We start from the raw sequence: 15,364 nt of genomic DNA on the forward strand, positions 1-15,364 counted from the left end.
TTGTGATATTTTAACAGCAGACAGCTGTATTCTTACGAGCATTGCAGACTATTCTATATGTTAATTACACTCGAATCGATTGTACATAAAAGAAATATTTTTAGCGCTTCATGTCTGCCTACGACATTTGATTTAGAACTTGCCCTGACTCCTACAAAATGACGTCATTCGGAGGAAGGTATCACAGACCAGCCTTATCACAGCTGCGGCTAAATATGGCAGCTAGCAAATCATATCCTGAGACGTCGCGTTATAGTGAGATTTGAGAACTTCTTTGAATTGCAAATTATTGTGCTGATATAGGCCCCACCTGCATGCATAATGTGTAACAAAAATTTTCCTCGTATAGGCCAGTTATACACAAGCATGATGATTTCATTTCTGTATCGTTTCGTTATAATAATTTTGGCAATCCGATATCACCAGTCACTGTTAACACATATCCGTGATGTGTCGACATGGATTATGTTACAAGTCAGTTTGAAAATAATGACTTAGACTTCACGGTATGTAGGAGGTTCTCAATAATGCCAAATTTACATAATAATTGATGTTTCGTACGTTGCCGACTTCCCACACATCATAAACTAATGATATGCTCAATGCAAATAAGTACAGTTGAAACAAGACGACAGCAGCTGAAGGAAACAGACGATTTTGTTATATCGACATATCACGGGATAATCGTGCTAGCTTTTCTTTAAAAGAAAGGCTAGCTACTATTTATTAACGCTTAGATGTTTTGTAAAGTATTATTGTTGAAACTATTCTTCCTGGTAGCAGTATATACCCACCAAGATGAATACTCATTGAATGACGATTTTAATTTCGAGAGCGGATCTAACAGCGATGAAGAAGGCAACGAATACTCTGACATTTGGGCAGTTGAACTAGCTGAAGGCGCTGATCCTGATGAAGTAGCCAGGGCGAATGGATTTAGGAATAAAGGTCCGATCAATAAGAGAAGCTTTTATGAATTCGTGTACGCTGGACCCTCAAAGCATCTTGAAAAACGTACAAGCCGTCGCCATATTAAAAGAATACACCGTAAACTTTCTGATCATCCTCACGTGAAGTGGTTTGAAAGGCAGTTAATTTTACAGCGAGTTAAGCGTTCTCTGGTCTTCAATGATCCCAAAATTGAATTTGAATGGTATATTCGGAATACTGGCAAATATAATAGTGGTCTCAAAGGTTATGATCTGAACATTTGGTCAGTTTGGGAACTTGGTTATACAGGCAAAGGAGTCAAAGTCTCAGTTTTAGATGATGGTCTAGGTAAGTCACCAGCACGGGCTAGTATTTCGAGTAGCTATATGAAGGTGCATCAGTACCATTTATTCTAGTAAATCATGCTTGTCATCACTAAAGCTTTCTGCTTCAATTCAATCAAATTAGCCAAAACTTGAATGATATTTGTTATGGTTGCGTGCATAATATCGCGCATATATAATCTTAACGTCCCTCGCAGTTGTGTTAACAATGATACTGTCTAAAGCTTTTCATATTTTACTGTAAAATGACAAAACAGATTAATACAGAATATACCGTCGTATAGCTCTTATCACATTACATTTATCACGATAATGTATACATGCACGGTATAGATTTTTGTCAAATTGTAAAAGTGTGAAAAGTGTGGTACAAGATCCAAATTCATAAAACAACTATATATTTTTGTGTACTGTAGGAGTAAGTACGTGTTATATTGCAGCGTTATTATTACTTTGTGTGATTCACCTTTTTGGTGTGGCCTTTAAGGCTCCATGCGTGAATGATTCTGGTATGATTATACCATGGTTAATCAATACTTAGTAGGCATAATCGGTTCATTCGGTTGACCATATACAAGAATGTGTTTTTACAAGCACTCGTTGCATTTGGCGCCGCATTGATGATAGTCCCCATCGCGTTTCGTGCAGTCATTCGTGAAAGCTTTCTGCCTAGTCAGAACACGCAATTAGCGAGGGAAATGTTTGCAGCAAAAGCGAGATATTCTAGATTTAGTGAAGACTGACAGAAATATAATCGGGGAAAAAACATGATTTTGGACGGCTGATTTTTGTCTCTCTTCGTCCGATAAAGATCATCAACGATATTACACCAATCTATTAGTAAGAACAGACGTGAGATATACTTATTCACTTACACGCGCACTCATTGATTGAAGAGGTGATCTGAATATCGATATACAAATATTATTGTGTTCTCCTTTTTAAATTACATACTTTTGTGCCATGATGAACAAGAAATTTGAAAAAGCAAACCATAACAATCGTGTGATATTATTTCCGACAGATCACACTCATCCCGATATAAAGGCGAATTACGATCCACATGCTAGTTATGATTTTAATGGTGAAGACCCCGACCCATTTCCCCGAGATAGTGATCCCTACAATGCCCATGGTACGAAATGTTCTGGAGAAATCGCTGCAGTCGCAAACAACAGTGTTTGTGGGGTAGGCGTGGCATATGAGGCAAGTATCGGTGCTGTAAGAATGTTGGACGGCAAGGCAACGGATGCATTGGAGGCCAAATCGTTAGGCTTTAGAAATGATTACATTGATATCTATTCATGCTCCTGGGGACCCAAAGATGATGGAAAAACATTCGGTCGGCCTGGAAAACTGGCGAAAGAGGCTTTTGTAAAGGGAGCAACTCATGGCCGTCAAGGTGGGTGGTCTTTACCGATTGACGATACGAACGTGTAAATATATAAGAGAGTATATCATTGAGTAACCTGTAAATTACACCTCTCTTGGGTGCTGAAACCCATAACAAAGACAATACACATACTAAAATATACAGTTCAACTAAGAGTTGTTGGATTAATCTGGCTTCTGCCTGCGTTCTCAACTCAATGATATATATTAAGAAAAATGATTTGTGCAGAATTTCTTTATATCTTCATCATAACACTGCTTCAACATACAATTTGTCTAAAATGATCTCTACATCGGAAAACAAATTTGTGGTTGAGCCCCTTTATAGTTTCGAACTTAGTTACGTTTACGTGAAGAAAAAATATAAATAATTCTGAATGTAATTATCTCATTGAGTTTTACACTTCAGCTTAGATGTGATTTCCATGTTGTTTGGGGTTTTATTAAACTTTTCTAATTAAAGTTGTTGAATTTAATTCCGTACTAATGAATTTTAATGAAACGTGTGGGTGTTACCAAGACAAAATAGGTTTCGTTTATATTATTTTGTTTAAATTGTTTGCCTGTGGAGGAGATCTTTTTCTCATAGAAACTGCGGGATGTTTTGAAGCGGGCTTTATCATCTAGCGTGCTTAATTTACGTTTCATTAATAAGAGCAGGGAAAAATTTTTTAAAAGAAACAGAAGTTTATATGAAGATTGTCTCAATTAAAACTATTTTGGCCGTTTGCTGTTGCAATTCTCCAAGAAAAACTTTTCTACATTTCCTACGTAACCTTCCTTCAAAAAACTACCGAGACATATTTAATTCTACTTATGAAACATATATTATGTAAAAATTACATATATTTGTTATGTTAATATATATGCCGTCTATTGTGTCTAAGGCCTGTGTTTGAGACGTCAAACTTATCATGTGCCGAACCAAATGTTAAAAGTTCGACGTCTGAAACGGGCCTAATATCCCCAATATTCTGCGGCATATGTTAAAAAAAGATCTCATCATTAATAGAATTTATTTTCTCGTAATTTCAAGGAAAAGGGAATATCTACGTGTGGGCCACTGGTAATGGTGGTCTAGTTGGAGATGATTGCGACTGTGATGGTTACACGACCAGTATATATAGCCTGTCTATTGGTGCTATCAGTGATCATGGTTTATCGACCTACTATGATGAAAAATGTGCATCCACTATTGCTGTAGTATTTACAGCTGACAGCCATCGTGGATCGATCTTTACCGGAGATAAACTCATCACAACTGGTCTTCATCATAATTGCGAGAGTACGTTCAGGGGAACATCTTCAGCCGCTCCACTTGCCGCGGGAATTATTGCTTTACTTCTTCAAGCCAATCCGAATCTCACCTGGCGTGATGTACAACATATTGTCGTGAACACCGCCAAGAAAACAAGTCCTATGGACGAGGGATGGAAAAAGAATGGCGCCGGCTATGAATTTAACCACAAGTTCGGGTTTGGAAGAATGGATGCACTTGCAATGGTTCAAGCAGGTCTAAAATGGAAGAATGTACGACCACAACATATCTGTAAAGTACTTGGTAAACAAAAGAATGTTCCAATTCCTCATCGTGGTGAAGCTGTGGTTCATCTCACAACAACCGGGTGTCGAGGACAAGACAACGAAATCAAAAAGGTTGAGCATGTCGATATTACCGTTACATTACGTCATCGTTACCGTGGTGATCTGAATATTACGGTGGTTTCTCCCAGTGGTACATCCAGCAATCTTTTGTCGCCAAGGAAATATGATTCCTCCAAAAAGGGCCTCAAAGACTGGGCTTTCATGACTGTCCATTTGTGGGGTGAAAATCCGGTCGGAGAGTGGACCCTGTACATACGAGATCAAGGCCACAACTCAGCTGACCAGCGGACACAAGATAATGAAGATCGTTACCGTAAAATATTAGATGAAAAGAAAGCCAACCGTGCGAGAGATTTTATCCCTGGAGCGTATGACTTCATGCATGACGAGGTCCACCATGGTCGTTACAAGGAAGAATACATGAGGGATGAAATACCTGTTGATGAGAAACGTAATCCGTGGAAATTTACTGAAGATTTCAATGCAGATAATATGTCATCCCGGAAGAGTACTCCTGCTGGTTTTCTCCTCAACTGGAGCATAACATTGTATGGAACTGATAAATAATTTGAATGTTGATGGCAAGAATCAAAATTAAGTTTGTGCAGTTAGGAGAAATTTTTGAAGCAATGACAAAAATTTGCCAGTTTTCAATTCTTTTAAATCCTCTTCCTCGACCATCTTAGAAAATTTCCTTGTAAACACTTACGCATGCACTTTATTATTACAATAAGTTTTTATCCAAACGTTTTTCAGTTATGTGAAGTTGCGTCGGCCTCATGGACGTAAATCCACAACAAAATTAGTTATAAAAGGTTAAAAACATTGCATTGATCGCTGTCCTTGGAATCCTCTATAACACAAACTTAATTTTTGTTCATGCCACCCGTGCATTTAGGTTGGGTAAAAGGACGGGAACGTCAAAGACAAAGTTAAAATTGCGAAAAAAGGCTGCTTTCCACTTACGCGTTTTTTATACACACGTACACGTACGGAAAATTTTAAATCCTTTTAAATTTTTATTATTTAACATCTAGGTCAACTAATCGCATACTAAAATATGCAGAAAACTAAGTTCCTTCGATTTATTCACTTAGTTTTTTCAAAGGTAACATGTATAAGGATTTAGACTTTAACGTGCGTGTTCGTGCGTATGAAAAACGCATAAGTGGAAAACAGCCTTAAATGGTGTGATGCGTCAATGTCGTGTTTGACGTTTCCATCCTAAAGATATAGATATTATGTTTGGGAGCTGGAGATTAAGATATGCTTGATTTCGGTTTACGACCATTAGTGATTGGGGGGGGGATACCGGTTTAAGCTTCACGTAAGTCGTTAAACGTCAATGCAGAAGATTGTTTATAAAAAAGTTAACATCCAAGGTACCAAACAAAATGGCGTGAACCAAAATCGGAGGATATCTATGTCTAATTATAGCCCGATTTCCACTATACGTATTTTACGAAATGAAATTACTTTAATATAGACCAAATATGGATTAAAAGTAAAATATTTATAGTGTAAAGCGGGCCTTTGTGAATATCAAATTGATATTTTTTGTTGCATGTCATATTTCCCCGAGAAACAATCTACTCCATTTAATTTCTTTAATTTAACTGAACTGACAAACTTCGCTGAAACTATATTCTCAAGATGTTTCTTAGCCTAAGGGACGCCATCCATGTACCGATTTTAATTTTTAAATTGAAGTTGTAAAGTATTTATGTATATCCGATGTAAATTATATGTTTTAAGGGGATTACGCTGTGTTTTTTTCCACAAAGTCGACAAAGCTTTGCCTTTGCCTTTGGACTAAATTTTTAAACACGCTTATTACAATGTCAATGAATCACACTCATGTAGTCATGTCAGATTTGAGTATATCCTGCAGATATATCTTAAACATTTGGACAACGAGTTGTGACAAACTCGTCACAACGTTAAATAACGGAGGTTTTTTAGGAGAAATAACGATCAGTCGATCGGAATATTGTTGTGATCATTCCAAGAGCCTATTCAGCCCAATATACTTTTTCTGCTATTACGTCCAGCAAGCCAAGTGGGCTGTTTGCAAGCCTTAGGTGTCGCAGGTGTGATCACGCTGGGTTTTTAGCAGAAGCGAATTGTGTTATTTTTTCTAATAAACATCAAAGGAAACACGGAAATCAAAACCAGTTCTCCCATCGTAAATTACAATTACTGAATTACAAAAATTTATTTCTCATATACTTTCACAAGCATAAATACGTTAGAGTAATAAATATACCTATAAACTGTTTTGACAGCTAGAATATTAATAAATAGGACTATTTTAAATAAAATATTTAATTAAAAGTATAATTACGCTCCGTGCAATTTTGTCACGAGAACAGAGACGATGGGATGTATTCTTGATCAATGTATTCTTCAAGATGGTTCTTATCCCTAATAAATATTATTTTTGATCTTGTCACCTCGTTTAACCTGTTAAACGAAAACAATAAAGCTTCTTTTTAATGTAGCACGATATTGGATTTGATTGAAAGACAGTATATAGCCTTTTCACGACTCTTTCATGATATGATGATAAATTATTTCTTCTAATTTAGTATGCAAAGGACAGCTAGTCTCATTGGTTTAAAGTTTTAGAACATCGGCACACGTACCATAATTTAATGACAAGCCAACACCCCGAGAAAATAAATGGTGCATTAAGTATCAAGCACTTTCCTAGTCTTTCGGGATAGCGTCGTGAAAGTAACCAGATTAGTTGTTTCACAAAGCCATAATCCATATTGTTTAAGCTAAATTCCTATACAAAATAACATGTCAGGAACATGTAGTTATATTTATGAAACTTTATTTATGAAACTCTGTGAAAATGTTAGACAGCACCAAACGAAATGGTCAACCGTCAACGGAAGGTCTGAACTGTAATACAATGTTCTACATAATTTACTTTATTACCTTCAAGTCAAATAGGAAACAAATGTTATCAATTACACTCTCGTCACATTTGGCTGTTGCAGTTTCCTGATAATAGTAGAATATGTATTAGGTTAGATTATGTATTAGATTATGTAACACGTATTGGTGTACATTGAAGACAAAAAATAAAGTACTGTGTCTGTCAACAGAGGCACCTAAAGACTAAACAATGCGAAGGCAAGTGCAAGGGGGCATCTTTTAATTATGCATTCTAGCCTGTATTTGCAAAACAACAGCAGTTGAACTTCAACACATACTGTAGCTTTTGTCCATGATTACAGGATTTTTCACCACACATTTCTCATACAGTTTGTGCTTCTTGAAGCTCAATGCTGCATCTGTTTGTCAGGTGATGTATGGGCCCCTGTGCACTCTATACCACATTGTGCATTCATTACAGCATCAATACAGAACATTTAGGTCTAACACAAAGAGGAAAGTTTATTTACTCACAATTATATAAACTGTAAATCTCGTTAATTGGTCTAAATCCCGTGTGGATGCGTCATGAAGTCTGGCATAAGCCAGAACAGTTGGTCTGGATAAAACAACATTTGTTAGTAAAAAAATAAAATAATAATAATTATGAAATAATTTCTCCTAATATTCTTCTGGCTAATCTGAATAGAGATACCTTCCAGCCTTATCCATGAAGCCTGGTAGCAAAACTTTTCCAGTTGATAATTCACTTTGGATATCAGGATGAGTGGAATTCAAGGTCTCTACACCATATTCTTTACGCCATTTTACATATTTCACAAGACCTTCAAAAGCATCTTCAACTGTCAAAAATGCTTTTAAAAATCGTTTAAGACAGGCATCTGTTTGAAGCTACATGAAACAGAAAATTGTTATTCAATACGAAAAACCAATATTTATACAGAATAATAAATATCAAACAATTGTTTTGATGTAGCATTGTATGTACAATTCTTTGTGTGTGAAATTGATAATTTATCTAGTTAAACAATCATGTGATTACAAACTCATTCTTCAAGTATATATCAAGTCATGACAACTATCAGCAAATTAATTAGTCAATTTGTTTAAATGCATAAGTGTTTATTTACTTGCGTATAATCATATTAAGAACACTATGTCACAAACCTGGCTAGGATCTGCATTAAACAGTAACTAGAAAAACATTAAGATAAATATTTGTCATTCGTTTGAAGAAAGATCTATATGAACGCAGACAGGCAAAAGTAAAGTTATCATTTAATATACTTCAATATACATTGCTTCCTTATGTAGTAGAATGTGCAAATTAACTAATTCCTGGTCCAGCTTACACAGTGATTTGCAATAAATATATATAAATATATATATAAATAGGGGAGTAACTTTTAGGGATTGTAATGACCACAACTCTTGGGATTGTAGCAACTATAACAAGTAATCCAAAAATCAGAGTATGTTTGAGCAGGTTAGGAAGTGTAGTTGAGTCGGATCAATTATAGAGTACCTGGGCAACCCCCCTCTTAACAGTGAATGTCATATAGTCTTCTAGATACATGTACCTTGTCTTATGTTACTTAATCCATGAATTGGGCTTGAGAACAACTTAGAATAAATTCTATTTGAAATCAGTCAAATAACGGGGCAGTCCTCCAACAGATCTATTATGTAAACATAATGGACTATTGGCCTGGTATTCTATAATTGTACAAAGGACACGATACAAAAATACCTGCATTCTTTCTTTCAACTCAATAAAATCCTCTTCCTTATAAGTAGCAGGAGACACGCTAAATACATCACTGCCATCACTGGTAGCCATCATGCATACTTCATACTTCAGGAAATCATAGTGACTTGACAGGTCAATATATAAATAATACGATTACCCAGATACAGCAAGACCATTTCTAAAAGGTCGTTTTCCGTGTAAACGTTTTACATTCTTGACATAACTGATTTAAGTATTTCAATTTCTTTCCAGAAGAATTCTTTTAATAAAAAAAACTTTGTTTTGGTGATCGAATAATAATTTTAATAATTATCGCTATTAATATGAGCCTGCAATAATGCGAGAAGACTTCATGTAAACTGTAAGGATATTGATAAATTGATAATTGTAGTTTTCCACCATATAAAACATTGCACATGGTACATGTTTGGGAACGTGTGGTGATCTGATAAAATCTAATATCAGTTTCATCTCGAAGATGACTGCCGTTCTTAATGTAGTAAAAGAAGAAGAAGTGTCTGTCAATCCTCTACTAGGTATGTATAGTTTCAAGTAAATGGACATATATATTTAGGTTCTCGTTTGATATTATAGGTTCTCAAGGTTCTCGTTTGATATTATATGAGCAAACCCAGACAATAACAATAAATTTCCTGCTGTTAGATTCAGAGCTATGGTTGCTCATATACTAATAAAAGAACCAACAATGGGCCTTCAATCCTCATAAACTATCATCTCATAAAGATCTGAAGCTACTATTTAAGTGATAACTAGCCATTTTGGAGTATTCTATAGGCTGTAGATCCTTATATTCAAGAAATTGAACTACAAAATTCATCAGTTATTAGGAACCCCTTAATGCACTGCTCCCCAACTACATGTATCTCATTATATCCTGGTGGCAGAGTACCATTTTCCTTCACTGTGTGGCCTGTCAAGGGTTTGATGTTTCTGAATCTTGACACTGGATATTTTTATTCTATGTAGTTCAGTTTACAAATGGTGATATAAGTACAAAAAGCAATGGTCAACTCAGTTTTACACTTTATAAAAGTACAAATACTGAAGATATAAGGAAGAAATTTAGAAAGACATTGGTATGTACAAAATGAAGTTAATTTAAAGAGACCTCAATGCCATAATGTATGTAAGATTTTCATGAACAAAACTTTCTAATTATTTTTTTAAAACTTTTAGGTAGCAAAGACAGACAAGATGAAGTATTATGGCAATAACTTTGGAATGACAGCAAGATCTAACTCATTGTGCAAGTCAGTCTACCTATATATCAATATCAGTTATACATTTAGTAATTAAGGAAGGCTTCATGTTTTGTATTTATACTTCACTTGTTTTAGATATCTTGTTGGTGTTTACAATAAGAAATCTGGTACCATGGATGTTTATGATACAACAACATTCAGAATGCAACCAAAGATTTCAAGTGTGTTTACACTGAATATAGAATAATAAGGAATGCTAATGCTTTTCATCATGCAAGCCACTTCACTTAACATATTATTGTAGACATGTTTATTGGGTTTATTATTACTTCTAGCTGATGAAATAGATGCAAAAGAAGCTCCTTCTGACCTCTCTTTTATGGAGAAGGTACCGTATTATGGTGATGTGCTAAAACTAGTGTTGATCCATCAAATAGTTCATGATTGTATCGATTGTCAACATTGTTGTCAAAAAAATGGTAACAACATGTGATTTTGTAGAATGATCGATTGGTTGAAGCATTTGGTAGCACAAGAAGGAAGAGAGCAATGAAATCAAGGTTACAAAATGTGATTGACTCTCAAGAACTTGGGCACTCTGTGTCTGGGGCTGTTAGTCACATGATAGGTCAACCCGAACAGAATGGTGAAGAAGGTAAAGTTCTAACCTTTTTGTGTTTTTGGATGCTGTAATGTTGTATTCTGTGTTCACACTTTTCATGGGGGGATTGATTGTGCTGGCTGAATAATGCTTGATTAATTAAAAAGGAAATTAAATGTGTGATCTACACAGCCAAGGTCAAGCATTTTTGAAGTGAGCTTGATTCCCCTAGAAGACAAACATTCTTCAGTTTGTGCAGTTGGTTTTCCTTTCTACACAATGTCATCTGTAACAACGAAAATATTGATGGACAAAGTTGGCAAACATTACTTATATTTTAGCTTCTTCCAACTTCGGGGAATCTGATATGCTACCAAGATATAAAAAGGACGGTCAGACAGCAGCAGAAATTTACCCAATATCTAGTTGTATCCTTTCAAAGAATTTGTGATTCATTATTTTTTCTATTTTCATTGTTTGAAAGTGACATTATGAATCAGGGTTCGGTTGGGTATTTCGCTACCCTTGTGCTTTTTACGGTTTTAGGAAAACGAAGCATATAAAATTACGATTAAGGATCTGGGCCTGGAGATGCAACTTAGCCTAAACCTAGCTTCGATTGCAGACCAGTGCTCTAATACTGCTACGTAAATATTAGAGAACGTCGCTTTTAAGAAAAAGCTGAAAGTGCAAATTAATGTTTTGTAAACCAAGTGATCTGAATAGAAATTTTTTTCTAAAACTGCTAAATATCTCTTGAAATATACCTTATTTCGGTTTCAAAAATTTATGTCAGAGCTATAGTTGTTATAACTAAATATAATCACAAAATTTCGACTAGTTTCAAAAGGAGTAACAAAAGGTATAATTAATTAAAAACTTTAATAACCGGGTTTTTTTCAATACTTTATATCCTATCACATGCTTTAATTTGTAAAGTAACGTTCTCTGTAGTTTTGTGGTTAGAGCACTGCTGCAGAAGCGAAGAGAGGACGTAGGTTCGATTCCAGCAGGAGAGCCTGAGTTGCATTGTTCATAACTTTCCTGGTTTATGGTCGGCTCATTTATGAGACAGGCCAGCCCGTATCAGGCGAGATCCCGCCTGAACGAAGCGAGATCTCGCCTATAACGGGCTCATATGAAAACATCAAGCGGGCCAGCAAAAGCCAAATGCCAAGTCAGCCCTATTTGGCATTTGATTTTGCAAGCATTATGTTAAATTTACTACAGTCTATAAGAATTGAAATATAATGAATTGAATATAATTGTTTGAAATCTTAACACCGCATCAGTATTAAGTAAAGACGATCTTGATGCTTTAAAGTCGCCCGCAATCGAAATGCTCTCTCAACTGAAAACTAACAAAGAGACATGGCGAAGAGAAAGCAGGTATGATTCGATCGTTATACTAGATATCGATGGAAATGAAGTGAATCATGCACCTGCATACACCTGCCTTGCCTTACCTTGCCTTGGACAGTATTGTTATCAGGCGTGAATTTACTGCAGTTGCACCTACCAAGCTTCAACATTACATAGCTTGTGTTGTTATCAGGAAAAGGTTTGCTGGAGAAAGAGGGGGAAGGGGGAGGGGGAAGGGGGAAGGGGAAGGGGGGCTGCTTGCCTGCGACTACAGTTTATATATAGGTCATATAACAATCAGTTTATTATTAAACACTGTTAACCACATTCTTGTTATATACAGTGTCAATCTAGATAGTGAAACCATGCATATGACAGCGGACTGTATTTTATAGATTTCATTCTAACATTGCAGATATTGTCAATATATCCTGGATCATCTAGACGTTTTACCTCTCAATGAAAATGACAGAATTCACAAAGCCTCGTGTTTACTTTACTTCTCATATCTTCTGAAATGTTATCAACTTACTTATAAATTACTCAAAGTCAAAGGTATGTTACATTTGCTCACATTTGTTTTCTTATAATAGGTTTTATGTTATACACGTGCATGTGTGAAGTTTCAAACTTCACTATATGAACCCTCTCTGGTAATTATTACACGCCAAAACTTCGCTGTTTTCAACTTAGCACCACCTCAAATAAATTTTATAAAAATAATTTTAGTTTTGTAAAAAAAAAGTGAAATGTGAAAACACGAAAACGAGGCCTCCGGACTAAGATCATCGCGCGTGGTTCGTGAGAGTAAAACTTGAAATTGATTTAATTAAAAATGGTTCTGAATTGGCGTACTCACTGGAGAGGTCTAATAAAAAAATGTTTTTCTTATTAAAATTTTATATCAGCCTTAGTGCTTGTATTCTCACATACATGCACTTGGTGGTTATGACAAAGAGATTGTTTTCTTGCTGCATGATCAATGCATGTGAGAGTCTTCTCAAATGTTATCGTCTAGGGTAGAACATCAAAAACCAACCTCTCATTCCAGTGAAAATACCGTCAGAATAGTGAGGTGTTCAGTTGTCCCTCACTCAAGGAGGTTAAATTTGAGTGAGATTTTGAAAAAGGCGCACGTTCATCGTTCATATTTTCAGATCCCATGCCAGATTTACCGACTAGGATTAAAGATAAAATTTTTTCCAGTTTTTCTTTGCAACAAAAAAACACCAGGTTTGTAAAAGTTTAGATTCTCTTGCATTTTTCAAAATATTTTAGCTTTCTTAAATTTTTGTAATTTGTATTCAAAATAGGTGCATTCCAAAACGTCTAAAAGATAAACTCGTTTGTTACATGATTGTTCTTGCGTTGATCATCGATGGTTATACAATAGACTGTATGGTATTGTGTAAAGATTTAAAAATGGCGCTACAGCGGTAAGTATAATGGTGCTATAATAAATATTTTAATGCCGATATACTGTATAGACAATCACAGTAGTGCCGACACAGGTATATGTGGCTGTTATAAAAATATAATAAGCTACGTATATAATAACAAGTATTCAAAGAATGAAAACTGTTCATAAATGACAGTCCGTGACATTTTGAAACATGCACGGCACAGTACCTACATGACACTGCGTAAATAACAAATGCATGCAGTTACCTTCAGGCTTCGTGTTCGGCCTGGGGCCGGTTGTGTAAAACTCTTTAACTACATTTGGCATAGTCAGAAATACAATGGCCAATTCTGTCCTTAACTACAGTTAAAGTTAAAGTTAACTAGTTTTTTATACAACTGGCCCCAGCATGATATCAGTTTAACTGTCTTTTTTTAGATTTTGTAATTTTGCTAAGTCAGTTGGATGTATTATTGAATCAAATCAAGGAATGAGAAAACGTAAGTTAGAAGAAGATAGTTCAGCAGGTTTTAAACGTGCTACACTCCAAGTACCATTGCCTAGTGATTTTCCTAATCATATCGTGCTTGCATCGGGAAAAAGAAAATGATGGCTCTCTTGAACTTGTCTTGTGTTGCAAGAAAGAGCTCTCTTGTGTATAAAGATAGAGGTGTGCATGTGCTGTGCATGTGCTGTGCATGTGCTGTGCTTCCCTTAATCACATTGCAGTGTATGAGAGTCAAAGTTGATATTGCACAGTGTTATTATATATACATACAGTATATAAACAATGTTTCATAACTAGCTGTGATGTCACAGAAGCTTTGAGGGATGTATAGAGAGTTACATATTCCCAAGCCAACTTAAAACCAGCATTTTTGCAGACATTTTCAATTTACGATAGAAGTTGGGGTAAATTTAATATATTAAGCATTTTATATATCCCATGGAATATGTGAACAGAGTTTCAAAACCGTAAACGAGACTGCAGAGACAAAAACGATTTTGAAATTCCTCGGTTTTCCCCTAAATCAACGGCGATAGGGGAGCAAAGAAAGGACTGTTTTATGGCCATGTTACACAGTAAAATTTGCAACTTGCAATACATGTGAGACCTACTTTTGAAATATGTAAATTTGGCAACTATTAAACTTGTGTTTATTGCACTTCACGAATGTGAATAACACTACCTTTAGCAATAATAAAAATAAATTATAATTATATTATTCAAATATGTGAATGCATGATTGATAGCATTTATTCAGAAAAGCAACATTCACATCTCAATTTCCACATATAAAAGACAATTTCAAATAAAAGCAGTAATTATGCATATATAGATGAACGCGTTCTTTTTGATCTTTTTTTATTTATCGTTTTGTGATGAAACAAAGTATATTAGCCTGATTTTGTAATCTCGTAAAATTCATATTTTGTAATCTCGTCATCCATTCACAAAGTCTTAGGAACAATCCACCACAAGCACAAGCAAACAGAAAATGTATAGTTGTAAACATTTCGTTTCAAGATTATTGTGTATATGTCATTTAGAACTCGGTCGAACCCATGCATGTTTATTTGTACAGCAAGCTTTTTTCATTTGCTTTAATCTCAACGAACAAAGCGGAATTAATGACTGGGATTTGTATGCCGTACTTTCAACTAATATAATTGATTTTGATAACGAATGGATTAGAAAAGCCTTATTTGAGAAAACCATTAACACCGTTACCAATGACAACAAAGTAAACGATTTTAAGTTCGACGCGGTTACTACACCATTTACTTATTGTTTGTGTAATATATATACAGTTACTATGCCATTGGGTAAGATGAAATTCGTGAATA

The 15,364-nt window shown here is 35.3% G+C and overlaps 3 protein-coding genes across 4 annotated transcripts; 2 read left to right on the forward strand and 1 right to left on the reverse strand.

Annotated features, from left to right (window-relative positions):
- The first annotated feature begins 477 nt into the window (after positions 1-477).
- LOC114521600 (PC3-like endoprotease variant B) lies at positions 478-5,293 on the forward strand. The gene is made up of 3 exons (XM_028542090.1): positions 478-1,278; positions 2,299-2,676; positions 3,703-5,293. Exons 1-3 carry the CDS (start codon positions 738-740, stop codon positions 4,836-4,838), a joined length of 2,055 nt encoding a protein of 684 aa, XP_028397891.1. The 5' UTR covers positions 478-737; the 3' UTR covers positions 4,839-5,293.
- Positions 5,294-6,471: 1,178 nt separating this feature from the next.
- LOC114521605 (CRAL-TRIO domain-containing protein C589.09, mitochondrial-like) lies at positions 6,472-9,217 on the reverse strand. Its single transcript, XM_028542096.1, has 7 exons — positions 8,929-9,217; positions 8,346-8,372; positions 7,873-8,069; positions 7,692-7,776; positions 7,218-7,283; positions 6,917-7,062; positions 6,472-6,734 (listed from the first exon to the last, which is right to left on the reverse strand). Exons 1-7 carry the CDS (start codon positions 9,019-9,021, stop codon positions 6,632-6,634), a joined length of 717 nt encoding a protein of 238 aa, XP_028397897.1. The 5' UTR covers positions 9,022-9,217; the 3' UTR covers positions 6,472-6,631.
- Positions 9,218-9,336: 119 nt separating this feature from the next.
- Positions 9,337-14,804, forward strand: LOC114521601 (DNA-directed RNA polymerase I subunit RPA49-like). Of its 2 annotated transcripts, XM_028542091.1 has the most exons (12): positions 9,337-9,464; positions 9,916-10,025; positions 10,126-10,199; positions 10,287-10,372; positions 10,487-10,539; positions 10,653-10,806; positions 11,094-11,180; positions 12,045-12,141; positions 12,530-12,669; positions 13,272-13,347; positions 13,428-13,550; positions 13,955-14,804. In XM_028542091.1, the coding sequence occupies exons 1-12, from the start codon at positions 9,407-9,409 to the stop codon at positions 14,124-14,126; spliced, it is 1,230 nt and encodes a 409-aa protein (XP_028397892.1). In that variant the 5' UTR covers positions 9,337-9,406; the 3' UTR covers positions 14,127-14,804. The 2 variants fall into 2 exon arrangements, with proteins under 2 accessions (XP_028397892.1, XP_028397893.1); XM_028542092.1 differs by lacking the exon at positions 13,955-14,804 and having other exon boundaries at positions 13,428-13,554.
- The last annotated feature ends 560 nt before the right edge of the window (positions 14,805-15,364 follow it).

This window comes from Dendronephthya gigantea, unplaced genomic scaffold (genome assembly GCF_004324835.1).
Source record: "Dendronephthya gigantea isolate DGI-Jeju-01 unplaced genomic scaffold, DenGig_1.0 000020F, whole genome shotgun sequence".
Taxonomy (NCBI): Eukaryota; Metazoa; Cnidaria; class Anthozoa; order Malacalcyonacea; family Nephtheidae; genus Dendronephthya; species Dendronephthya gigantea.

What these genes read in the sequence shown, in the direction of transcription:
- LOC114521601 (XM_028542091.1), top strand. Translation starts at nt 9,407, where the DNA reads ATGACTGCCGTTCTTAATGTAGTAAAAGAAGAAGAAGTGTCTGTCAAT. An exon ending in GTCTGTCAATCCTCTACTAG is followed by an intron (nt 9,465 to 9,915) that starts GTATGTATAGTT and finishes TATTCTATGTAG; the next exon opens with TTCAGTTTACAAATGGTGAT. An exon ending in AGATCTAACTCATTGTGCAA is followed by an intron (nt 10,200 to 10,286) that starts GTCAGTCTACCT and finishes CACTTGTTTTAG; the next exon opens with ATATCTTGTTGGTGTTTACA.
- LOC114521600 (XM_028542090.1), top strand. Translation starts at nt 738, where the DNA reads ATGTTTTGTAAAGTATTATTGTTGAAACTATTCTTCCTGGTAGCAGTA. An exon ending in AGTTTTAGATGATGGTCTAG is followed by an intron (nt 1,279 to 2,298) that starts GTAAGTCACCAG and finishes TATTTCCGACAG; the next exon opens with ATCACACTCATCCCGATATA. An exon ending in AGCAACTCATGGCCGTCAAG is followed by an intron (nt 2,677 to 3,702) that starts GTGGGTGGTCTT and finishes CGTAATTTCAAG; the next exon opens with GAAAAGGGAATATCTACGTG.
- LOC114521605 (XM_028542096.1), bottom strand. Translation starts at nt 9,021, where the DNA reads ATGATGGCTACCAGTGATGGCAGTGATGTATTTAGCGTGTCTCCTGCT. An exon ending in TTCATGGATAAGGCTGGAAG is followed by an intron (nt 7,777 to 7,872) that starts GTATCTCTATTC and finishes TGTTTTATCCAG; the next exon opens with ACCAACTGTTCTGGCTTATG. An exon ending in GATTTACAGTTTATATAATT is followed by an intron (nt 7,284 to 7,691) that starts GTGAGTAAATAA and finishes TACTATTATCAG; the next exon opens with GAAACTGCAACAGCCAAATG.